A 25,917-nucleotide genomic window follows, 5' to 3' on the forward strand; every position below is an offset into this window, starting at 1 on the left:
GGTCCAAACAAAGGACACAGGAGCCAGTTTGGCTTCCACAGGCCAAAGCTGAAAAAGTTTGCATATCCAAAATAAGAACTAGAATCACAAACAATTCTTAAACTGACTACAGCAGTCTTAATAAAGACAGTGTTAAAAATGACACTGATACCGTTATTTGGAAATTGCATGGGCCAGGCGTGGTGGCTCACACCTGTAATCTCAGCACTTTGGGAGGCGGAGGCAGGTACATAACATCAAGGCTAATAATTTAAGAGGGATAATGATATTACGGTTATTAATGCTCATTTATATGACTGTCAGAGCCTTCTGGGTTGATGAACTCGTCTCAAAGTTTTCCTCCTCTCAAAAACATTTCTCCGTACATGCTTTACATCTTTTTGTCTGGCTGCTGCATACTGGCTACCCACTTATTAACAGTCACTGTAATAGGTGCTTTTTAAATATTACCCTCAATCATTGCAACAGCACTTCAGAGATAAGAAAAAGAGATATTATGTGATTTGTGTGCCCCAGACCTTGTAACTACTAGATGTCAGAGCCAAGCATTTTTTTTTTCCTTTTCTTTGAGACACAGTCTTGCTCTGTTGCATAGGCTAGTCTTCAACTCCTGGGCTCAAGAGGTTCTCCCACCTTGACCTCCCAAAGTTATGGGATTACAGGCACGAGCCACCCCACCCAGCCTCAGAGCCAAGATTAGAACCTAAGTCTGTGCAGCAGCAAAGCCTGCTCTGTTCCCTATACTGTGCGATAATCCCTTTTCCAAAAAATCATGACCACTTGTTTAAAAACCCTGCACTCAATTCTAAATGCCTACAGGATAAATCTCTTTTATGACCCAATACAAAATGGACTCAGTGTACCTTTCCAATCACCTTCCGTCCATTTATCTACATCACAGCTCTGTCTTGAATCAGCTCGCACACATGCACTGCTTTACATTCCCGGCTTTCTACTCCATTCTGCTGGCCTATATTGATCACTCAATGATCTGTATTTTCTTTCTTTTTTTTTTTTTTGAGATGGAGTCTCGCTTTGTCACCCAGGCTGGAGTCCAGTGGCGTGATCTCGGCTCACTGCAAACTCCGCCTCCCAGGTTCACGCCATTCTCCTGCCTCAGCCTCCCGAGTAGCTGGGACTACAGGCGCCCACCACTGCGCCCGGCTAATTTTTTGTACTTTTAGTAGAGACAGGGTTTCACTGTGTTAGCCAGGATGATCTCGATCTCCTGACCTTGTGATCCGCCTGCCTCGGCCTCCCAAAGTGCTGGGATTACAGGCGTGAGCCACCGCGCCCGGCCTTTATCTGTATTTTCTATTAGCTTAGAGACAATTCTAATGTCTGACAGATAGAAGGTGATTAGCAAACCTTTGCTAATCAACTATTTTATTTAAAAAAAATTTCTTTAAAAATTATTTTGTACAGACAAGGTCTCACTATATTGCCCAGGCTGGTTTTGAACTCCTGGGCTCAAGCAATCCTCCTGCTTCGGCCTTCCAAAGTGCTGGGATGACAGGGCTAAGCTACCACATTGGGAATGCTGGGAATTCATGTCCCCCACATTACAAGAGCTGTACTTGTACCTGTGAGATGCCTCGAGTGGAGCTGTAGGAACTGGTAATGGCATTGCGGCTGGAGCTAGGGATGCCACTTGTGTAAGCGCTTGTCAAGGAGCTCATGGAAGAGCTTCGGGATCTCTTATTCAAGTGGTCATCTGAGCTCTGAGAATTGAGGCCTCTCTTCAGAGACCCAGGCCTGATAAAAGGGAAGAAGACAGATGCTTTACTGAAGGCAACATTCTTCTATGGTTTCATCCACGGTCATAACATCTTTCTTAATAAACATGAAGGGAAGAGAATAATGCTTTTAATTTTTACTGCTAACAATCTGGCCAAATCTATCTGACAAAGTCAGTAAGAAAAGCCAAATATTTAAAACTTAAATGTATGATTCCATGTACAGAATATTCTGGAAAATGCATACCTATCTACAGTGACAGAAAGCAGATCACTGGATGCCTGGGGACAGGGATGGAACTGAAGTGAGGGATTACAGGCATGTGGGAACTTTTGGAGGTGATGAATGTTCATTATCTTAGTGGTGGGATGGTTCCACAGGTGAATGCGTGTCAAAATGTCACATGCTTTAAACAAGTAGTTTATTGTATGTCAATTATACCTCAACAAAGCTGTTAAAAAAATCAGAGTTAAGAGGAACCCATCATTTTTCTAAACCTCCAACTGAAACAGAAATCTCCTATGCATCTTTCCCATAGGAGAGACATCCAACCTGTTACAATACAGACAACTCTCTCCTAGAGTGACCCACGTCAACCATGAACCACACGGTTTATAATGTATTTCCTCTAACTTTCACCCACGGATCCTATTTGAAGTCAGAGCAAGTTATTTTGCTTCTTTCAAGGGACAGTCCTTTGGTTTTTAGGGACCATTATCCTTCTGTCACTTCTTTCCTTATTCCCCCTGAGATTTTTCTGCTCTGGGCTAATACTTCCATACCTCCAAAACCCCATCATCCACCACCCCCACTGTGGGCTGTTGAAAATCTCCTTAACATTTTCGTTGCTTCACTGGGAATGAATTTCCGTTTGTGTACATCCTCCCTTGCAGTGCAGTACACTGATCTGACCACAGTGCTCCACGGACAGTGAGCAGAACTACGGAAGGCAGGAATACCATCTACCTGCCTCATTCTAGTCTTTCTTCTAAGAGCACAGACCAGGAGCACATTAGTTTTCCTGGTGGCCACATCACACTGCTGACTCAGATGAGGCATCTAAGTTATCCTAAGTCTTTCCACACACACTTTTGAGCCACTTTCCTTTCCATCCAATTCTTCCTCCAATTTGTTTTTAAACTGATACGTAGAAATTTAACATTTAATTTCATACTGTTTTATCCACTGCACAAACTTTGCAATCCTTCTATGTGCTTGGTTATTAAATATATTTGTAAAACCTCTTAGTCTCAGCATATTTCATCCATCTTAATGCAAGAGCATTAAAAGGAATTAGACAGAAGGCAGTTAATTGTGGAAAGTTACTCAAAATGTTCCTAATTTCAAAGATGTGAACCTGAACTAATTAAGCAATGCAAAAAACAAACAGGAAAATCTATAGGGCAACAGCTCTGATCATGCTTTTTTTTCCAAACAGTGGTATTTCATCCAGATGGACTCGTACTTACTTAGGCACAAAAGAAGCGGGGACTCCATTGGCCACCAGGGGCTCAAACGCTGAATGTCCACTGCCACTGCTATCATGGCGCCTGTGACAAAAAAGTCTCAATGAAATGACATGACTTTTTTTTGTCCCTTTAAAGTGTATTCTCACATTTCTGGGACCTTATACTATCTCTATGGAGCACAGAGCCCACGCTAGACCAGTAAACGGTTGTTTAAAATCCCTAAGTTTCTGAAAGGTAAATTTTTTTTTTTTTCCCAGACGGAGTTTCACTCTTGTTGCCTAGGCTGGAGTGCAATAGCACTATTTTGGCTCAGTGCGACAAACCTCTGCCCCCCGGGTTCAAGCGATTCTCTTGCCCCAGCCTCCAGAGTAGCTAGGACTATAGGTATGCACCACCACACGTGGCTAATTTCTTAATTTTTTGTAGAGGCGAGGTTTCACTATGTTGCCCAGACTGGTCTTAAGCTCCTGGGCTCCAGCGATCCTCCCATCCTGGCCTCTCAAGGAGTCAGGAGTACAGGTGCGTACCACCACACCCAGCCTTATAAAATGGTGTTTCCCTCAAGAGTCCCATGAGAGCAGAGATTTGTCTTGTCTACTGCTCTATCCATATCATTTGGAGTAGGGTCTCATACACAGTGGGTGCTCAATAAATGCTCAGCCACTTCCTTTCTTTCTATACTTAGAAAACTATCCCATTTTCATTAGGTTATTCTATAAACCACAAAAGGAATTTTTCTTTTTTTTTGGAGTCTCACTCTGTTGCCCAGGCTGCAGTGCAGCAGGAGTCTCGGCTCACTGCAACCTCTGCCTCCCGGGTTCAAGCAATTCTCCTGTCTCAGCCTCCCGAGTAGCTGGGACTACAGGCGCCTGCCACCACGTCCTGCTAATTTTTGTATTTTTAGTAGAGATAGGGTTTCACCATGTTGGCCAGGCTGGTCTTGAACTCCTGACCTCAGCTGATCCACCTGCCTCGGCCTCTCAAAGTGCTGGGATTACAGGCATGAGCCTCCTTGCCCCGCCAGGAAATTCGTTTTAATCTCATTACTGTTAAATCTGCCAAAGTCTAGTTTTCATTTTTCTTTCACAAGCATTTCCTTCAGCACAATTAAGACACTGGAATTGGTGGTTACCCAAATAACTGAACACCATAAAATTCCAATGGGAAGACTTAGAGCCTTTTATCTTGAAAATAAACTTTAACACATTTCTACAAAAGCATGAGGCTAACTAACATGGCTAATAGCCGTCAGCTTATCTCTACTACGCATGGAAAAGGTAAACTGTAACATCGCTCTAACCTGTGCCTTGAAATGAACAGCATTAAAACGCTTGTTATTAGGTTCTTCCATGAAAGCCAAAGAAGGGGGCCTACAAAGGCTCACAAACTGGAGGTGGCCTCTGTATCTTTATGGGAATGTCTACATCTCATCCCATAGGAGTCCAACCAGGAAACCGGCTTACTACTCTCCTGAGTCTGTTACCTTCTTTTATTTTCCTGGCCATCAAGGAATATTTGGTCTTCTTCCTCCACTGTCCTTTTCTTCTTCTTCTCTTTGAGGGCACTCAGTACAGTCTCCTTTGCACATGGGTCTGGGGCATTACTTGATGGTGAGGACAGTGTCGAGCTGATTATCTGCTCTGGTCTATAATGAAAGACAAGATTCTAGCCGTAAGATATTTTAATTCCCACGCCATATAGCACAGATTTCAGAAACGGGAAATCAGAAGCTAACCAACAGACCAAAGTATAATTTATACACTCACAGCAGTTCCCCTTAGCAAGTAAAGCTACTTTTTCGTCAAGGGCAAAAAGTGAAAAACACAATTACTAGAATTTGGTATTTCTCATTCAAATAAGCAGCTTTGTCTTTTCTTTTTTGCGTTGTAGTCATGTTGTCATAGGAACAACTGGAGAAGAATAAAGTGGACACGAAAAGGGAGAGTATTCTTCCAACGATAATACTCACATCGCAGAACGCGAAAATCTTCTGTCGGGAGGGGCGATCCTCACAGTAACTGGGCTACACACCATCCTGGAGTTGCGAGGGGACAGCACAGCCTTCTTGTGATAACCATTCCAGCACACTGTGGGAAGTACCCCCAGACAGGAATATTGGGCCTGATGGATCGGATAGCGTCTTCGAGGTGTTATTACAAACCGATTTGGTAAAGTCCCACAGTCCCTGCAGAGAATGTGAGACAAATCATGGAACCAAAGCATAAAAGAATGTCAAAATTTTAAACGGCTAAAAATCCACCAGTTCAGACATTTTCCAAAGAACTTAAGTCTCTTTCAAAGCAACACAGAACACGGTGTTTTTATGGCAACTTTCCCCTATTCCATCTAAGGGCAGAGAGTGACAGCTGCTTAACAGCTGTCTCAACAATGGATTTCAACAATTTGAGAGGGAAAAATCTAAATCGAGACTAAATCTAGACTGCACTAAAACTCGGGGAGTTTTTAAAACTGGAAAGAAGGGAATCGTTTTGGCAACACAACATCTCATTCCAAGAGTGAGACGAGGCCAGGAGACGGCTGGCACACACCAAGGTGTTAAGGAGGGCAAAACCACACACAATCCCCTTTGGACTAGATGAAAAAGCAAATCGGATTTAAAAGTCAAGTCCTCGATTTCAAGCCAGCCGAACCACAGGATGCTCTGGGAAAATCAGCGCATCTTACCGTGGGGAAGGCCTCCCGGAGGGTCGGAGAAGAGGAGTGGGGAGAGAGGAGTAAACGTGGTGAACGCGATGCGGCGGCGGGGAGCGCGGTGGCGGGGAGCGCGGCGCCGGGCGGGCGAGTGGGCGGCGGCCAGGCCTATCCCTCAGGTCCTGGCCCTCCGGAGCGGGGGTGGGCTGCGGCGGCCCGGGCTTGCCCAGGTAACTGCCCATGAGTAGCAGTTCGGCAGGGTCAGGTCCTTCGAGCAGGGTCCGCGGCTCTAGGAGGTTTCCGTTGGCTGTCGACTTGGCCGGAGGCGAAGCGAACAGTGTTCGCCGATGTCGCGCGTTCCGAACGAAGGAGGACAAGGGGCGCGAACCTCGGGGCTCGCGGCTCAGTCCCCACCAGGCCGCGGTAGCCCCCACGGCCAGCCAGGCCAGCGCAGCTGCAGCCGGCACGAGGTACAGTAGGAGGCCGACCAGCGACAGGCCGAGGAACGCGGCCCCGGCTTGCCCCCCGCGGCCCCGGCCCCGGCCGTCCCTGACACTCGATATGGACCGCCGCCGCTCGCCTGCTCCAGCCGCCGCAGCCGCCGGAGACATCGCGGCTCCGCGCCGCGGAGGAGACTTAAATATCCCAGCGTGCACCGCGCCGCGCGTCGCGTCATCGCGCGCCCTCTACGTCATGCGCGCGCGACTCCGGGAGACGCTACCGCCGGGCAGCGCCGGAGACCCAACTGGTTTGGAAAATGCCGCCTGCCTTCAACGCCTGTTTCTGACTCTTGAGGTTTCCCTTGTGGCTCCCAGCGCGACACCCATCCGGAGGCGATCCCGTGGAAGGATCGCGTCCAAAATAAAAGGGCCCGAGACCTATGCTTACGTAATTCCTAATCCGTGATCTTTTCTGGGGGCTGAACTCCCCTCCACCACAGCCTGTTATCAGGTACTTTTCAGAAACGCTGCTGGGGACTGTGAGTTTTTTTTTTCCTCCCTCCATTTCTCCGTTACAAGTTGATAATGTGGGACGATTACTTACCAAATTTCACAGCATGGCCCAGATATTGGGTGGATTTTGAGGCTCTGTGATCGATTTATGCCTATACTAAAGTTATCGGTCTGAGAAAGTAGATTAGTGGTTGCCTAGGGCTAGGGAGTGGGTTTGGGGGTGGGGAATAGAAAGTGACTGCTCATGGTTATAGGCTTTTTCGTAGCAGCATAAACATAGTTTAAAATTAGATTGTGGGCCGGGCGCGGTGGCTCACGCCTGTAAGCCCAGCACTTTGGGAGGCCGAGGCGGGTGGATCACGAGGTCAGGAGATCGAGACCATCCTGGCTAACACGGTGAAACCCCATCTGTACTAAAATATAGAAAAACAGCCGGGCGTGGTGGCGGGCGCCTGTAGTCCCAGCTGCTCGGGAGGGTGAGGCAGGAGAACGGCGTGGACCCGGGAGGCGGAGCTTGCAGTGAGCCGAGATCGCGCCACTGCGCTCCAGCCTGGGCGACAGAGCAAGACTCCGTCTCAAAAACAAAACAAAACAAAAAAAAACAACAATTAGATTGTGGTGGCGGTTGCACCACCCTATGATTTGCATGGTATGTGACTTATATCTTAAAGCTGTTTAAAAAGTCTGGTAGTCTGCCAATAGACTTTGGTGTAGTTCAGTTTCCTCGGCCATTCATTCATTGATTTATTCACTCCATTCTTTATATACGTTAAAGAGTTTGGGGGGAAAATATAGGATCTCTGATCTTTAGAAGCTGTTTAGTAAGGAAGATGTGTAAGTAAAAGATTGCAATTCAATACCTATGCTAAAATTAGATTGTGGGCCGGGCGCAGTGGCTCATGCCTGTAATCCCAGCACTTTGGAAGGCCGAGGTGGGCGGATCATCTGAGGTCAGGATTTTGAGACCAGCCTGACCAATATGGTGAAACTCCGTCTCTACTAAAAATACAAATATTAGCCGGGCACGGTGGCATGTCCCAGCTACTCGGGAGGCTGAGACAGGAGAATTGCTTGAACCCGGGAGGTGGAGGTTGCAGTGAGCCGATATCGCACCACTGCACACTCCAGCCTGGGCGACAGAGCAAGACTCCGTCTCAAAAAAAAAAAAAAAAAAATTAAAGTTATGATAAAGGGGAAGGTAGGCAGGGAAGTGCTCCTGGAGCTGAGAGGTCTGGCAGGTTCAAGGCAGATGAAGGAGCATTGTGCAGAAGTCCAGAGATGGAATTGTTCAGTATCACTGGGGATTAGGGTGTTTGGGGAGACAGAAAAATTGGAAAGGTATAGATGCCTTTGGGGCAACTCAGAGAGATGAGAAGAAAGTGCAGTATGAGTTCTATATCCTCCCCAACCCAGTCCCAAAGCAATTCTGCTTCGATTTAATATACTGCGATTTCACATAAGACTTAATTTGAAAAAAAAACAGGTGGGGGCGGGTGAAGGGGGGGAGCTGTGTTGCTTAAGAAAAAAATCTCAGTATCAGTAGACTAGTAGGACAAAAACCAAGCTGCCCTGGGTTGAACAATGACTGGAAGGTGAAGAAATGGAGGCAGTGACTGCAGACTCCCTACTCAAGAAACTTGGGTAATAGGGGAAGAAGAAACATAGTATCTAGGTCAGTAGGGGATCTTTAAATTATTGTATATGGCTGGAGTTAAGTGGAGAAGCTACATAGAAAAGCCATCAGGCTACAGATGTCCTGAAACCAAGCAAGATTATTGAGAATTAATGTAAATAGAGAGGTCCGTAGCCTGAGCCCTCGGGGCACTCCTGTATTTAGAGGTCAAGAGATAAATACACAAAGGGCACAAATCATTTAGGAAAATATAGATAAATATGACTACATTAAAAGTTAGCACTTCTAGGCCGGGCATGGTGGCTTACACATAATCTAGCATATTTGTAGGCCGAGGCGGGCGGATTGCTTTGAGCTCAGGAGTTCGAGACCAGCCTAGGCAACATGGTAGAACCCAGTCTCTGATTTAAAAAAAAAAAAAAAAAAATACAAAAATTGCCCGGTGTGGTGCCACGTGCCTGTAGTACCAACTACTCAGGAGGCTGAGGCTGGAGAATCGCTTGAACCCAGAAGGCAGAGGTTGCAGTGAGCCGAGATTGCACCACTGCACTCCAGCCTGGGCAACTGAGTGAGACTCCGTCCCCTCCAAAAAAGTTAACACTTCTATATGGGAAAAGGCAAGATATGCATCTAAAAGACAAGTCAAGACTGGGAAAAACAACTCTAATACATATAACCAAAAGATGATTAGTAAGTAGAATTTATAAAGAACTCCAAAGAATCAATAACAAAAAGATGACCCAATTTTTAAAAAGGACAATTGATATAAAAAAGCTATTGAATGGGAAACACAAATATCTAATAATATATATGTGCATATGTGTACACTAGTAATCTAGGAAAAACTAAAGTAACAGATTTTGCACTCATTTACACACTAGAAAAATTAATTGAACAAGATCAAGTATTAGCATGGATGTGTATCAAACAGAACTCATGCCCTTGTGGATATATGAAACAGTACAATTTGGAAAGCAATTGGCAATATCTAGTAAAAAATAAGGGTGAAGAAGTATGTATCCTATAAACCTGCAATCCCATTCTGGGTAATCACTGAAGCATTATTTGTATCACAGACAATTTGAACACACTTCATGGGTAATGTTTATCAATTAAGGATGGGCAAACTGATATAATTCATATAATAAAATACTATAAAGCAGCTGAAAATTAATCCTTCCAGCTATAGGTTAGTCCTCCCACCATGAACAACTGTCGACATGGACAAAATGTATTGATTAATAAAGCCGTTAAAAAAAAATCTAGTAGTCTGCTGATCCAGACTTTGGTTTAACTCATGCTGTTGTGGATATATAAAACAGTACAACTTGGCAACTACTTTCAGGCAGAGGACAACAGGAAGCAAAAGACTGATCCCTAGGAGAAAGGAAACTTGTGGGATGAGCCCCAAAGTCATCTGGTTTCTCTGCCTGGGGATAATTTCCCAACTGCAGTGCAGAGAGCTGGAGTCTGAGCAGAGTAGGGAGATCCTACTGGGCTGAGGAGACAGATATCAGGCTGAGACAGCTGAAATGGCAGAGAAATGGGGCAGAAAAAAGAAAGGAGGGCACTATGCAAAGAGGAGTTCTAGAAATCTATGCATGACACAAACTCATGGCTGAAGGCTGGAGTGATGGGTAATTTCATATGTCAAATTGAAGGGACCATGGTGTGCACAGATACTTGGTTAAACATTTATTTATGAGTGTGTCTGTAAAGGCATTTCTGGATGAGGTAGTCTTTTATTTATTTATTTATTTACTGATTTTTATTTTTTGAGATGGTGTGTCACTCTTGTTGCCCAGGTTGGAGTGCAGTGGCGCTATCTTGGCTCACTGCAACCTCTGCCTCCCAGGTTCAAGCGATTCCCCTGCCTCAGCCTCAGCAGAGTAGCTGGGATTACAGGCACCCACCACCACACCCAACCTACTTTTTTGTATTTTTAGTAGAGACTGGGTTTCACCATGTTGGCCAAAACTGCTGACCTCAGGTGATCTTCCTGCCTCGGCCTCTCAAAGTGCTGGGATTACACACATGAGCCACTGTGCCCAGCCTCTTTATTTTTTTGTAGAGATGGGGGTCACCACAAGTCAGACTAGAAAAACTCACAATTTATAGGGCTGTGCGTGGAGTACTTAAGCACCCCAGGAATGGGAAAGAATCAGTCTTAGATTGAGCATTGCTCTGGACCCACCTTATGAATCATAAAAACAAGACCTGAAAGGATCCAACTTTCCAGTGATCTTAAATACATCCCAAAACAAAGCTCAAGAGAATGTATATACGATTAAAAATTGGCTGGGCGTGGTGGCTCACGCCTGTAATCCCAGCACTTTGGGAGGCTGAGGCGGGCGGATCATAAGGTTTGGAGATTGAGACCATCCTGGCTAACGCAGTGAAACTCCATCTCTACTAAAAATACAAAAAATTGGCTGGGCGCAGTGGCGGGCGCCTGTAGTCCCAGCTACTTGGCAGGCTGAGGCAGGAGAATGGCGTGAACCCGGGAGGTGGAGCTTGCGGTGAGCCAAGATCGTGCCACTGCACTTCAGCCTGGGCGACAGAGCGAGATTCCAACTCAAAAAAAAAAAAGACCATTACTCAACAAGGTAAAATTTCCAGTCTGGCATCCTGACATCCTATTACTAGGCATATAAATAAGCAAGAAAACACAGCCCATAATAAGAGCAACCAATCAATCCTTATTTTGATCCAAACTAACCCCGAACTGACACATATTAAAATAAGCAGAGAAAGACATTAATATTAATTTTAACTATATCCATTATGTTTACAAAGTTGAGACATGGAAAAATATTAGAAGAAATAATGGTGAAAATTTTCCAAACATAATGAAAAATATAAACCCATAGACCTGAGGTTCAACGTCAAGTACAAGAAATACAAAGAAAACTGTAACAAGTCATACAATCAAACTGCACAAAACCAATGATATAGATCAAATCCTGAAGGCAGCTGGGACAAAAGGACATGTTATTTACATAGGAACAAAGATAAGAATGATATCAAATTTCTTGTCAGAAATACTGCAAGTGAGAAGACAGCAGTGCAACTTGATCTTTAAAGTGCTGAAGGAAAAAACTGAAAACCTAGAATTTTATACCTGATGAAAACATATTTTAACAAAGTGAAATAAAGATATTTCAGACACATAAGAGCTGGAAGACACTTTGAGAGGCTGAGGCGGGCAGATCGCTCGAGCCCCAGAGTTCGAGACCAGCCTGGGCAACATGGTGAGACCCTGGCTCTAAACAAAAAATACAAAAATTAGCCTAGCATAGTGGCACATGCCTGGAGTCTCAGTTACTCGGGAGGCTGAGCTGGGAGGTTTGCTTGAGCCTGGGAGGTCGAGGTTCCAGTGGGTCATAATTGTGTCACTGCACTCCAGCCTGGGTGACAGAGCAAGACTGTCTCAAACAAATAAAAAGCTGAAAGAATTCATCACCAACAAACACTATAAGAAATGCTAAGAGATGTCCTTCAGGCAGAAGAAAAATACCAGATGGAAATCTGGATCTACACAAAGGAATGACAGGCATTGAAAATGGTAACTATATGGGTAAAGATATGTGCCTGTTTTTCCTTCTTCTTTAAATCTCTTTAAAATATAATTGAGGAGTTATATCAGCAAAAGGGCAGAGTAGACAGCTCCAAGCTTCCATCACCCAAGAGAAACATAAAAAAAAAAGGCTGGGTGTGGTGGCTCATGCCTGTAATCCCAGCACTTTGGGAGGCCAAGGCGGGTGGATCACCTGAGGTCAGGAGTTTGAGACCAGACTGACCATGGTGAAACCCCATCTCTACTAAAATAAAAAATTAGCCAAGTGTGGTGGTGCACACCTGTAATCCCAGCTACTTGGGAGGCTGAGGCAGGAAAATCACTTGAACCGGGGAGGCAGAGGTTGCAGTGAGCCGAGATGGCGCCATTGCCCTCCAGCCTGGGCAACAAGAGCAAAACTCCATCTCAAAAAACAAAACAAAACAAAAGCAGTAATTGTTAGAAACAACTTTGTCAGAACGCTGAAAAGCAGCCAAAGCTTTACAACAACCAAATGAAAGCTGAATCAAGAAAAAGGCAGCTTAAAAAGGAAAGGTAGAAAACCTTTGTGGCAGTGTTTTTTAAGAGACAGTATCTTGCTCTGTTGACCAGGCTGGAGTGCAGTGGCATGATCATGGCTCACTACACCCTTGAACTCCTGGGCTCCAGTGATTCTCTCACCTCAGCCTTCCAAGCAGCTGGGACTGCAGGCTTGAGCCACCGCACCTGGCTTCTACAGGCGTCTTGAAGACAGAAGGCTGCATTCCCAATGTGGGACCTCTTGGCATTCCACAGGGACAGGGCAGACCTTACCTTCAAATTATTGGTAAATCTTCTATCACACGTCTGAGGGCTACCTGAGGGAATGATGTAGACGCCTGTCTATTTGCTGGTTAGAACTCATTGAGGCTAGAAAAGTGGTGAGCATTGCTCACAAACATTGCAAGGCAGTCTACATAGGACTGGGGCAAAACCTGACAGTTGAGACACACAACACTCCACTGTTCTCTCTCTCTCTCTTTTTTTTTTTTTTTGAGACAGTCTCACTTTGTCACCCAGGCTGGAGTGTAGTGGTGACATCTCAGCTCACTGCAACCTCCACCTCCCGGGTTCAAGGGAGTGTCCTGCCTCAGTCCCCCGGTAGCTGGGATTACAGGTGCCCGCCGCCAAGCCCAGCTAATTTTTGTATTTTTAGTAGAGATGGGGTTTCACCATGTTGGCCAGGATGGTCTTGAACTCTTGACCTCAAGTGATCCGCCCACCTCAGCCTCCCAAAGTGCTGGGATTACAGGTGTGAGCCACTGCGCCCGGCCTCCACTGTTCTTTTTCTTTTTTTTTGAATGTGGCCATTCTTGCATTGCTACAACACTCTACTGTTATACACTTGATTGTGTTCCCTAAATGCATATGTTGAACCCTTAACCCACAGGACCTCCCTGGAGATAAGGCCTCTAAAGAGGTAATTAAGGTTAAATGAGGTCAGAAGGGTGGGACCCTAAGCCAGTATGACTGGTGTCCTTAAAGAACAGGAAGAAATGCCAGGGATGGCCAGGTGTGGTGGCTCACGCCTGTAATCCGAGTACTTTGGGAGGCTGAGGCAGGCAGATCACCTGAAGTTAGGAGTTTGAGACCAGCTTGCCCAACATGGCAAAACCCCGTCTCTATTAAAAATACAAAAATTAGCAGGGCTTGGTGGCGGGTGCCTGTAATCCCAGCTACTAGGGAGGTTGAGGCAGGAGAATCGCTTGAACCCGGGAGGTGGAGGTTGCAGTGAGCCGAGATTGTGCCACTGCACTCCAGCCCGGGCGACAGAGTGAGACTCCGTCTCAAAAAAAAAAAAAAAAAACACACACACACACACACACACACACACAAAAGAAACAAGCAGAAATGCCAGGGACGTGCAGAGAAAAGGTCACATGAGGACACAGCAAGAAGGCAACTATCTGGAAGCCAATAAGAGAAGACTCTGGGGAAGTCAGCCCTGCTGGCACCTTGATCTTTGACTTCTGGCCTCTAGAACTGTGAGAAAATAACTTCCAGCTGTTGAAGCTACACGGTCTGTGGCATTTCATTATGGTAGCCCTAGAAAACTAATAGAGACTTCCTAAATCTGAGAAGGAACGCTAGAGAGAATTCCTTTGGGAAAGCAGGGCAGTCACAAGCACTCAGGTGTTACAGGTGTTACAGGAGCTTTGCCCAGGGCGGGATGCTTGCTCAGAAACACCTGACAAAGACCCTATGCTTTCACCTTGGCCTGATCACGAGGGTCAGTGCAGGCCTAGCTAAGTGCTGAAGAAAAGCCGTAGTGCAAAGGCAAGCTTCAAAGACTGGGAGAGGTGTTTTCTTCCATTTTTAGCTCCTAGTATTCAAGGAAATCTCTATCAAAATGTGAGCTGAACACAAGCTAAAAGAATCAGAGACTTCAGTGACCACACATGGAAATAATAAATTTTTGCAAAAATAGTTCGGAAGTCATTATACGTATGTACTACTACATAAACGTATGTATGATTAAAAACACACACACTCACAAACACAAGCAAATGCAATGAGAAGAATCATCTAAATGCCAGAGTTACTACCTTACAATATTCAAATGTCCATGTTTAATGACAGGCACAAATCATGCTAAGACAAAGGAACGTATTCAAAGTAACAAAATAAATTGATGGAAATCAGCCTTTAGGAAGCCCAGACATTGGACTTAGCAGAAAAAGACTTTTCAAAAACTCTCATAAATCAGGAAGGAGCTCTTCAAGGAGAACTGCAAACCACTGCTCAAGGAAGTAAGAGAGTACACAAACAAATGGAAACACATTCCATGCTCATGGATAGGAAGAATCAATATTGTGAAAATGGCTATAGTACCCAAAGTAATTTACAGAGTCAATGCTATTTCCAACAAGCTACCACTGACTTTCTTCGCAGAATTAGAAAAACTACTTTAAATTTCATATGGAACCAAAAACGAGCCTGTATAGCTAAGACAATACTAAGCAAAAAGAACAAAGCTGGAGGGATCACGCTACCTGACTTCAAACTATACTACAAGGCTACAGTAACTAAAACAGCATGGTGCTGGTACCAAAACAGCTATATAGACAAATGGAACAGAACAGAGACCTCAGAAATAACACCACACATCTACAACCATCTGATCTTCGACAAACCTGACAAAGACAAGCAATAGGGAAAGGATTCTCTATTTAATGGTGCTGGGAAGACTGGCTAGCCATATGCAGAAAACTGAAACTGGACCCCTTCCTTACACCTTATAAAAAAATAACTCAAGATGGATTAAAGACTTAAATATAAAATCCAAAACCATAAAAATCCTAGAAGAAAACCTAGGCAATATACCATTCAGGACACAGGCATGGGCAAAGACTTCATGACTAAAACACCAAAAGCAATTGCAACAAAAGCCAAAATTGACAAATGGGATCTAATTCAACTAAAGAGCTTCTGTATGGCAAAAGAAACTAGCATCAGAGTGAACAGGCAGCCTACAGAATGGGAGAAAATTTTTGCAATCTACCCATCTGACAAAGGTCAGATCCAGAATCTTTTTTTTTTTTTTTTTTGAGACGGAGTCTCGCTCTGTCACCCAGGCTGGAGTGCAGGGGCATGATCTCGGCTCACTGCAAGCTCCGCCTCCCGGGTTCATGCCATTCTCCTGCCTCAGTTTCCTGAGTAGCTGGGACTACAGGCGCCCGCCACCACGCCCAGCTAATTTTTTGTATTTTTAGTAGAGATGGGGTTTCACCGTGTTAGCCAGGATGGTCTCGATCTCCTGACCTCATGATCTGCCCGCCTCGGCTTCCCAAAGTGCTGGGAGTACAGGTGTGAGCCACCATGCCTGGCCAGATCCAGAATCTTGTAGATTCTTGTAGATCCAGAAAGAACAAGGAACTTAAACAAATTTACAAGTAAAAAACAACCCCATCAAAAAATGGGCAAAGGGCCAGGCACGGTGGCTCACGCTTGTAATCCCAGCACTTTGGGAGGCCAAGGCGGGTGGATCACCTGAGCTCAGGAGTTCAAGACTAAAAATACAAAAAGTACTAAATTAGTCTACTAAAAATAAAAAAATTAGCCTGCCATGGTGGTGGGCACCTATAATCCCAGCTACTTGGGAGGCTGAGACAGGAGAATCTCTTGAACTCAGGAGGCGGAGGTTGCAGTGAGCCTGGATCATGCCACTGCACTCCAGCCTGGGCAACAGAGTGAGACTCTGTCTCAAAAAACAAACAAAAAGGCTGGGCACACCGTCTCTACTAAAAATACAAAAAATTTAGCCGGGTGTAGTGGTGCACACCTGTAATCCCAGCTACTAGGGAGGATGAGGCAGAAGAATCGCTTGAACCTGGGAGGTGGGAGGCGGAGGAGGAGCCGAGATCGTGCCACTGTACTCCAGCCTAGGCGAGTGAGACTCATCTCAACGACAAAAAGCAGTGCATGTTGGCTCGTTTGTTAATCAATATTGGTTAGTTATTAGTTCCAAATAGATGCCAGGTAATATGGTAGGCACTGATGACATACTCATGACGCAAAGCTGGTCCCAATGCTAGAATGATCTTTGTTCCTGAGATCCAGGTTGCTGCAGGGTGTAACACGGTGGGAGTTCCTTGGACTACTGCCACTAGAGGGCAGCCGAAGCTCATCTGTAATGGCACAGTAATGGTTAACCCCAACAATCTAACATTGCCAGGGAAGAACTGTCCTGAAGGGCAAAGTACCAAGCTACCTAAAGTTTGTATTGATTCTCTCAAGCTTGTTGCTAACAAAATTGTAAAATTGGTCAAGTTTGTGTTTGGAACCCCTAGCCTCTCATTTCTTCACCCTCTTCCCTGCAGAGGTGGAGTGAACAATACAGGTACCACCTGTAAGTAAAAAATGTGGCAGAAACAATGAGTTGCATCTCTCACCAATAGGTGGGTCAGGGTGGGGAGGGAGAGGAGATTCCTGGAGAGGAATGGATCAAGCTGGGAAGCACAGAACTGCAGGCCAGAGACAACTATGGAAGCAGAAACAGGTGTGTGCTTCCAGTAACATAGGCACCAACTGTGTGACACTCACATGAAAAGGAGAAACACACACCTTCTACTCATAAACTCACTATTGACAGTGCACCTACTACCACCACCTACTTTGTGCAACACAGGAAACACTAATAAACACTAAAGACAGTGTCAGGCCAGGCATGGTGGCTCACGCCTAGGCTCCCAGCACTTTGGGAGGCTGAGGTGGGAGAATCGCTTGAGGCCAGGAGTACAAGACCATCCTCAGCAATACAGCGAGACCCTATCTCTACAAAAAGTTAAAAAAAAAAAAAAAAAAAAAAGACAAAGGCCAGGCGTGGTGACTCACGCCTATAATCCCAGCACTTTGGGAGGCTGAGGCAGGCAGATCACCTGAGGTCGGGAGTTCGAGACCAGCCTAACCAACATGAAGAAACCCCATCTCTACTAAAAATACAAAATTAGCCAGGCGTGGTGGCACATGCCTGTAATCCCAGCTACTCGGGAGGCTAAGGCAGGAGAATCACTTGAACCCGGGAGGCAGAAGTTGTGGTGAGCCGAGATCATGACATGGCACTCCAGCCTGGGGAAGAAGAGCAAAACTCTGACTCAAAAAAAAAGACAAAACAAAAACCAAAACAAACCAGCCTCATTCCTTAATGAGTATAAAGAAGTAAAGTCTGTTTCAGTTACTAATTGCACAAGAAACCCATCCAAAGTGGCATAAAACAGTCATTATCAGGGATTCTGTGATTCCAACAGGCCTGGCTTGTCTGGTCCACGACATGTGGGGCCTCAGCTAGGAAGACGTGGAAACTGAGTGTGAGCAATGGGAGGGGATTGGAATCATTTAGAGGCATCTTCATTCACAAAACCAGGAGGTGGTACTGGCTGACAGCCAGGACTTCGACTGACCTGTGGGCTGGAACCTGTCCACATGGCCCCTCCTTGCATTCTCCCCATTTGGGCTGGTTTGGGCTTCATCACAGTCCGGCAGCTTACTTCTAGGGGCAAGCATTCCACAACACAGCAGAAGGGCATGGCATTTTTATAGTGCAGCCTGGCAACCTCATAGCGTCGCTTCTGACCTACTTTATTGGTCAGGGCAATCACAAAGATGTGCATAGGCTCAAGGAAAAGAGACATACCCCTGACCACGCAGTGGAAGAAGTGACAAGGTCATGTTACAAGAGGAGCGTGTGGGATGGGAGATAGGGCTGTGGCCACCTGCAGAAAATAGCATCTGCCATAGGCTATCATGGTAGCGCAGGATGGGGATTTAGCCTAGCTGAGGGGTCAGTCAGCAAAGGCCTCGGCTGAGGATGTGAGGGGCTAAAAGGAGACTGAGGAAGAGTTTCAGGGAGAGGAATCAATGAGACTGGAGTCCAGAGAGAGGCTGGTGAGTTGAATGGTTTGCTTCAGTGTGATGACAACACAGAGGGCAAGGAGACTGGACTGGTGCAGGAGGAGAGGGAAGGGGCCATGTGCTCTGGGTCGCGCCTTCTGTGTCGGCCCCCCTTAGAAGAGCAGCGGCCTCCAGTCAGCAGTGTCCCAGGAACACAGAGGCTGGTGAGGACAATGGCAGCCAATCCCTGCTCACAAACTGGTGACAGTGGGGAAAAGCTGCATGGTCTAGATCCACCCTGCTCCCTGGCCCCAGTATAGAAGATCAAATGCAATCTCTCCAATCTTATGCAGATAAATTAAAGGAAGACTGGAAAGAAGAACTAATCCACGGCTCCATCTGCCCATGACTATTCTCTGCTGACGCCAGAGGATAAAGAGACGGCACACAACATGTCCCAACGCAGTGGAAGTGGGGAGACCCCCCAAGTCCACAGGAAAAGAGTGAAGTTGCTGCCACCTGGGCAGCATTCTGCTATTCTCTGCTCTTCTGCCTCATCCTCAATTCAGACCATGATGGAGCTGATTTTCCCCCATTTTATACCTTGGATTGAATGTGTCTCGAGCTGCTGGTCTTGTCTCCAGTCACATCCAAGAGGTTTGTCTTTCAAATAAATGCTGTGTATCAGTGTGCAGTGTATATAATTAATACACGATATCAGACTAAATTATAGATAAGACAAGAGATGAAATCAGAGAGTTAAGTAGAGACCCAATGATGAAGAGCCTTGTAAATCAGGGAGAGGCTGGATCACGTGCTTCTCCAGACACAATTTCAACAAGGCTGTAGGCATGTGCCACTGATGATGCAGACACTGAATTACCCGCCGTGCTGGTCTGTGGCTCTCAAGTTTTGCTCATTCTGCTTCTGTGGGAAATGCCTTGACTCACCTTGGGAAAACCCACTTAGATCTTTTTTTTTTTGAAACGGAGTCTCGCTCTGTCGCCAGGCTGGAGTACAGTGGCATGATCTCAGCTCACTGCAACCTCTGCCTCCCGGGTTCAATAGATTCCCCTGCCTCAGCCTCCCAAGTAGCTGGGACTACAGGCACACACCACCATGCCCAGCTAATTTTGTGTGTGTGTTTTAGTAGAGATGGGGTTTCACCATGTTGGCCAGGTTGGTCTCGATCTCCTGACTTTGTGATCCACCTGCCTCAGCCTCCTAAACTGCTGGGATTAAAGGTGTGAGCCACCGTGCCCGGCTGGAAAACCCACTTATCTTTTAAGATTCAGCCCAACTGTCACCACCTCTGGGAACCTGTCCTCAGCCCCAAACATATGGCCACTCTCTCTTTGGGGTCCCCACTCTACCGTGTCTATTTTCATTACATTCCTATCAGTTTATTGCACTGTACTGCATATCTATTTCTCCCCACTCTGGCCTGTGGGCTCTTTGAAGACATGGGCTGTATCTTGCCTGTCTTTTGATCCCTCATATAGGATATGGTGCATGGCGAGCACTCACTAAATTTTATTCATGCAGAGTACTGCATGAATAAAAACTTCATCCAGGCCAGGTGCAGTGGCTCACGCCTATATTCCCAGCACTTTGGGAGGCCAAAGAGGGAGGACTGCTTGAGCCCAAGAATTCAAGACTAGCTTGGGCAACATAGCAGAGATCTCGTCTGTACCAAAACAACAACAACTAGCTGGGCATGGTAGCGTGAACCTGTAGTCCCAGCTACTCAGAAAGCTGAGGCAGGAGGATCTCTGGAACCCAGGAAGTCAACGCTGCAGTGAGCTATGATCGCTCCACTGCACTCCAGCCTGGGTGACAGAGTGCGACCCTGTCTCTTAAAAAAAAAGTAAGTTCATTTATAAACAGAAGTGAACAGGAATCTGACTCTTATACTTTGGTGGGAGTTCGGGTTATCTTTTACCTGAGGCTGAGGCTATGGCTATGCCAAAACTGAGGACTATAACAACCAGCACCACGTACCATGTGCTGCTTCTGTGCCACAGGCTCTCCTATGTGCTTGACACGCATTCATCTATTTCATCCTCCCAATAACCCTACTCCATGTCCAGCAAGGAGTGAAAAGGCTGAGGCGGGTCACATGGAGAAGAGGGCCCCCGAGAACAGATGAAATGAGGAAGAAGATCTGGAGAGGTCACATGAGCTAGAGTGCAAAGGCACAGTGGCTGCAGTGCAGGCTCTTTAGCAAGGTGCTTTGGGCTGGAGATGGGGTTAGGTTTTTACTGCCTGTTGCGAGATGGCGCCGTGAGACACATCAACACGCAAATGGGTAGGATGTTTCATCACACGAAACCAAAAAGTATTGCTCCCAGAATGAGAAGTTACACCCTAAAAGTTATCAAGACAACAATTTTCAATGCCAAATGTTGCTTCCAGTTCCAGAGGAGATGGAGTAAGCACACCCATTGTATTTCTCTTCTAATTACAACTAAAACTGCTGTTCAAAATACATGAAGCAGCTGGGCACGTTGGCTCATGCCTGTAATCCCAGCACTATAGGATGCTGAGGCAGGTGGATCACCTGAGGTCAGGAGTTTGAGACCAGCCTGGCCATCATGGTGAAACCCCATCTCTACTAATAATACAAACATGAGCTGGGCATGGTGGTGCATACCTGTAATCCCAGCTACTTGGGAGGCTGAGGCAGGAGAACTGCTTGAACCAGGAGGTGGAGACTGCAGTGAGCTAAGATCGCACCATTGCACTCCAACCTGGGCAACAGAGCCAGACTATCTCAATTAAAAATAAATAAATAGGCCAGGTGTGGTGGCTCACACCTGTAATCCCAGCACTTTGGGAGGCCGAGATGGGCAGATCGCGAGGTCAGGAGATTGAGACCATCCTGGCTAACACAGTGAAACCCCGTCTCTACTAAAAATACAAAAAATTAGCCAAGTGTGTTGGTGGGTGCCTGTAGTCCCAGCTACTCGGGAGGCTGAGGCAGGAGAATGGTGTGAACCCGGGAGGTGGAGCTTGCAGTGAGCCAAGATTGCGTCACTGCACTCCAGCCTGGATGACAGAGAGAGACTCCATCTCAAAAAAAAATTTAATTAATTAAATAAATAAATAAATAAATAAATAAATAAATAAATAAAGCAATGATCCAATCAATCAAACAAACAAATTCTGGAAAGGTGGAGAAGAGAAGGGCTGACCCAGTGGTGAGTTCCCGGGGGTTTGACGGTTTGTTGTTTAGCCTCCTATATACCTTGTCTTACGGTTAAAGCAGAGTCTACAACCAGGAAATCCCAGTGCCCCCTCCAGCCCCCGCCCCCTACAAAAGGAGCCTCATCTTTTGAGCCAAATGACAGGGAAGAGGGTGGCCCTGCAGGACAGTGCCCTTTTGACTACACACACCCTACTCTAGGAAAACAGTCTGAAAAAAGCTGTACTTTCCCCTGTCCTAGAGACTGTGGAACAAAGACCTGTTGACCCTTCCTACCTTGGGCCAACACAAGCAGAGGTGGCATCTCTCCGTTCTCCATCGAGCACTGGAAAGACTATGTGGAAGGGCCCTGTTGACTATCCACAATCTGCACAAGATTGAGTCACCGTAACAAGGTGGCACCCCATCCTCTCTCAGATATAGTGAGGAGCTAGAAGAAAGGATTCTTCAATCCATTTCCCGCTCCCTGTCCCACCTGCCGCAGAATACTCTTATCCTAATATAACATTGTATACATTTCAGTTACATAGGATTAAAGACAAGTTCTGTTAAATAATAACTCCAATAACAGTTTATATATATATTTTTTTCTTTTAGAACAGGAGTGAAAATTTATTAAAAAGTTTTAAAGCAGTAAAGAAAGGAAGGAAAGTACACTAGGAAGAAGGCCAAACCTAGTTTTCATATTGTATTTTCGCATTGAAAATCAGTCAGATTTCCTTCAGCCTCAAAAGTGTGTTTATGTAAATGAAATGAGCGCTAGCACCAAGCTGCACTTTTTTTTTTCCTAAATGGGAAACAGGTTAAATATGTGTAGGAAGTCCTGGCCATGCCCTCCAAGTGCCCATGTGTGAAAACAACCAGGATCAACATAGCAAAAGCTTTGAGAGCTCAACAGCAATGTGGAATAATACTGTGAGGTTTCAAATTGGCCTCCAGAGCTGGGTGCGGTGGCTCATGCCTGTAATCCCAACACTGTGGGAGGCCAAGATGGGAGGAACACTTGAGCCCAGGAGTTCAAGATCAGCCTGGGCAACAGAGTGAGACCTTGTCTCTACTAAATATAAAAAATTAGCTGGGCGTGCTAGTGTATACCTCTGGTCCCAGCTACTCAGGAGGCTGAGAAAGAGGAGTGATTGAGTCTGGGAGGTTACAGCTGCAGTGAGCTATGACTGGGCCATTGCACTCCAGCCAGGGCAACAGAGCAAGACCCTCTCTCCAAACAACAACAAAAAAAACAAATTGGCCTCTGGGTTGCACACAGGTGGGGGAGGCCAGAAGAGCTCTGCAAAAACTTAGAAAACTAAATTGATCTGAGAACCAGAGCCCTGCTGGCCACAGAAAGTGCATCCTAAATCTAAACAGGTTGAGTATCAGAATATTTAAACAGGAACTACAGCTTCATAACACAACACTCCAAGTGTCCAGGATAAAATTAAAACTTACTCCTCATACTAAGAACCAGAAAAATCTGAACCCAGAAAAATTACTCCTCGTACTAAAAACCAGAAAGCATCTGAATGAGGAAAGACAACAGACGGTAACACTAAGATGACAAAGATGTTGGAATTAGTGCCTAAGGATTTTTGGTGAGCTATTTTATAAATGGCCCAAGAAGGAATGATGAACACTCTCGAAACACACTGAAAAATATAAAGTCTCATTGAAGATAACGGAAGAACTACATTGTAATTTCAGAACTAGAAATTACAATAACTGGCCGGGCGCGGTGGCTCAAGCCTGTAATCCCAGCACTTTGGGAGGCCGAGGCAGGGCGGATCACGAGGTCAGGAGATCGAGACCATCCTGGCTAATACGGTGAAACCCCGTCTCTACTAAAGAATACAAAAAACTAGCCGGGCGAGGTGGCGGGCGCCTGTAGTCCCAGCTACTTGGGAGGCTGAGGCAGGAGAATGGCGTAAACCCGGGAGGCGGAGCTTGCAGTGAGCTGAGATCCGGCCACTGCACTCCAGCCCGGGCGACAGAGCGAGACTCCGCCTCAAAAAAAATAAACAAACAAACAAACAAACAAACAAATACATAGAAATTACAATAACTAAGTAAAAAACTCAATGGGTGAACTCAATAGCAGAATGGAGATACAAAAGAGAAACAAATTAGTGACCTTGATGATAGAGCAGCAGAAATGATCCAATCTGTATCATGACAATCTTGCCATAAGAAAAAAAAAGTATGTAGAAATAATCCCATTTGACCCACAGAGAGAAAACAAATAGAAAAAAAAAAAAGTGAACAATGGGACAACAGCAAAAGCTCTAACATTCATGTCACTGAATTCCCAGAAGGAGAGGAAAGAGCAGTGCACAAAAAATATCTGAAGAGGCCGGGCGTGGTGGCTCACGCCTGTAACCCCAGCACTTGGGGAGGCTAAGGCAAGAGGATCACTTGAGGTCAGGAGTTCCAGACCAGCCTGGGCAACATGGTGAAACCCCATCTCTACTAAAAATATAAAAATTAGCCGGGCGTGGTGGTGCATGCCTGCAGTCCCAGCTACTCGGGAGGCTGAGGCAGGAGAATCACTTGAACCAGGGAGGTGGAAGTTGCAGTGAGCAGAGATCACACCAGTGTACTCCAGCCTGGGCGACAGAGTAAGATTCTCAAAAAGAAAAAGAAAGAAATGAAGAAAAATCCAGAGAGATTTTTTTCAGAAGAAAAAGTATAAAAATTAAAAGAAATTTTAAAAAGCAGTAAGAGGGTAAATATCTGGGTGATCTGGGTGAATATAATCTCTTGAGTTTAAAAATTATATTTGATTATATTTGAAAGCAAAATCAACATTATCTCACGTGGTTCTCAACGTGTGTAGAGGTGATATTTAAGACACACACAATACCATAAAGCAGGGCAGAGGGGCCTAGAAAACGGTAGAGTTTCTGCATTCCACTTGAACTGGTAGCCAACAATCGTAAGTATGTATAATATAATCTCTACAGCCACTTATAAAATCCTACACAAAAATATACACTAAATGGCATACTGAATTAAGATTTAGCATGGCATATGAAGTTAAATGGCATACTAAGAAATGTCCAAGTACCCCATAAAAAGGCAAGAAAAGGGAAACAGGTATAAAAAAACCCCAGAGGGAACAAGTAGAAAATAGATAATAAAAACCCATCCAAAATTAAATATAAATCTTCTAAACATAGCAATCAAAAAGACGGGTTGTTAGAATCTGTTTTTTTAAAAATGACTCATGGCCAAGTGTGGTAGCTTATGCCTATAATCCCAGCACTTTAGGGGGCCGAGGCAGGGGGAATCACTTGAGCTCAGGAGTTTGAGACCAGCCTGGGCATGATAGCGAGACCCCATCTCTACAAAAAGCAAAAAAAGATTAGCCAGGCATGGGGGTACATACCTATAGTCCCATCTACTTGGGAGGCTGAGGTGAGAGAATCACTGAAGCCCAGGTCAAGGCTGGAGTGAGCCGTGATTGCACCACTGCACTCCGGCCAACAGAGTAAGACTCTGTCTCAATAAATAAATAATAAATAAACAAATAAATATCAATCGTCACATAAGATGGCAGAGTAGGAAGCTGTAGCATAGAGGTCAGTCCCTTCACTGAAGCAACCACTGAGCTAGAAAGAGTGACTGGAACCAGCTCTTTCGGAACTCTGAAACGTGACCAGAAACTCCTAACAACCAGAGACATACTTAAACAATGAAGGGAGAGGTTGCTGATCTTCAGGAGTGAGTGCCATGTGCCAACCAGCCAATACTCCCCCATTCCTGAGCCTGAGTTCTTGAAGCAGCTGGCTGATGCCAGAGCGAGCAGCGGAACTCTGTCCTCCAAAACCGTGGGTTCTGCACTTTGGTGGGTCCAATGGGTCTCTGAGGACCAGCACGGATGTTTGCCTTGGTTTATTTGGCCCTCTCAGCAATAGTGGCTTCCCCAGGGACATCCTTTAGAAGATTTAAAAAGATAAAATCCTCCTCTGCCCCATGCCATTTAAAACCACCTATTTAAGGAAATTGATGTTAGGTGGCTGGCTGACTGCAGAGACAATGAAACAGAAATTTCAGTGACCAAACACAAGGAAGAAACACTTTGCAAAAATAGTTTGGAAAAGTAACAAGAGAGCTCCAGACCCCAACAAGCAAAACCCAGCAATCCCAGGTGACTGAGAGAATCACATGTTGAGGGTCATTACATTGTAACACTTAAAATGCAATGTTCTCAACAAAAAACCATAAAATATACAAAGAAACAGGAAATAGGGAAGCATAGACCATTCACAGGAAAAAAACAGCAAAGAAAATCAGTGAACAATACAATAACTGAACATCATCATCAACCAGTGGAAGCTAACTGACATTTA

General features: G+C 45.4%; 1 protein-coding gene across 1 annotated transcript in view; it reads right to left on the reverse strand.

The window, feature by feature from the left end:
• The window catches only part of LOC104681225 (nuclear envelope pore membrane protein POM 121C), a 25,652-nt gene extending 19,138 nt beyond the window's left edge, over positions 1-6,514 (reverse strand). The window contains exons 1-5 of the mRNA XM_010387449.2: positions 5,892-6,514; positions 5,176-5,391; positions 4,690-4,851; positions 3,207-3,287; positions 1,584-1,755 (exon numbers count right to left, since the gene is read on the reverse strand). Of these exons, the coding sequence (XP_010385751.2) occupies positions 1,584-1,755; positions 3,207-3,287; positions 4,690-4,851; positions 5,176-5,391; positions 5,892-6,469 (1,209 nt within the window). The 5' untranslated portion in view covers positions 6,470-6,514. The remainder of the gene's footprint in view (positions 1-1,583; positions 1,756-3,206; positions 3,288-4,689; positions 4,852-5,175; positions 5,392-5,891) is intronic.
• Between the last annotated feature and the right edge of the window lie 19,403 nt (positions 6,515-25,917).

This window comes from Rhinopithecus roxellana, chromosome 6, assembly GCF_007565055.1.
Source record: "Rhinopithecus roxellana isolate Shanxi Qingling chromosome 6, ASM756505v1, whole genome shotgun sequence".
Taxonomy (NCBI): Eukaryota; Metazoa; Chordata; class Mammalia; order Primates; family Cercopithecidae; genus Rhinopithecus; species Rhinopithecus roxellana.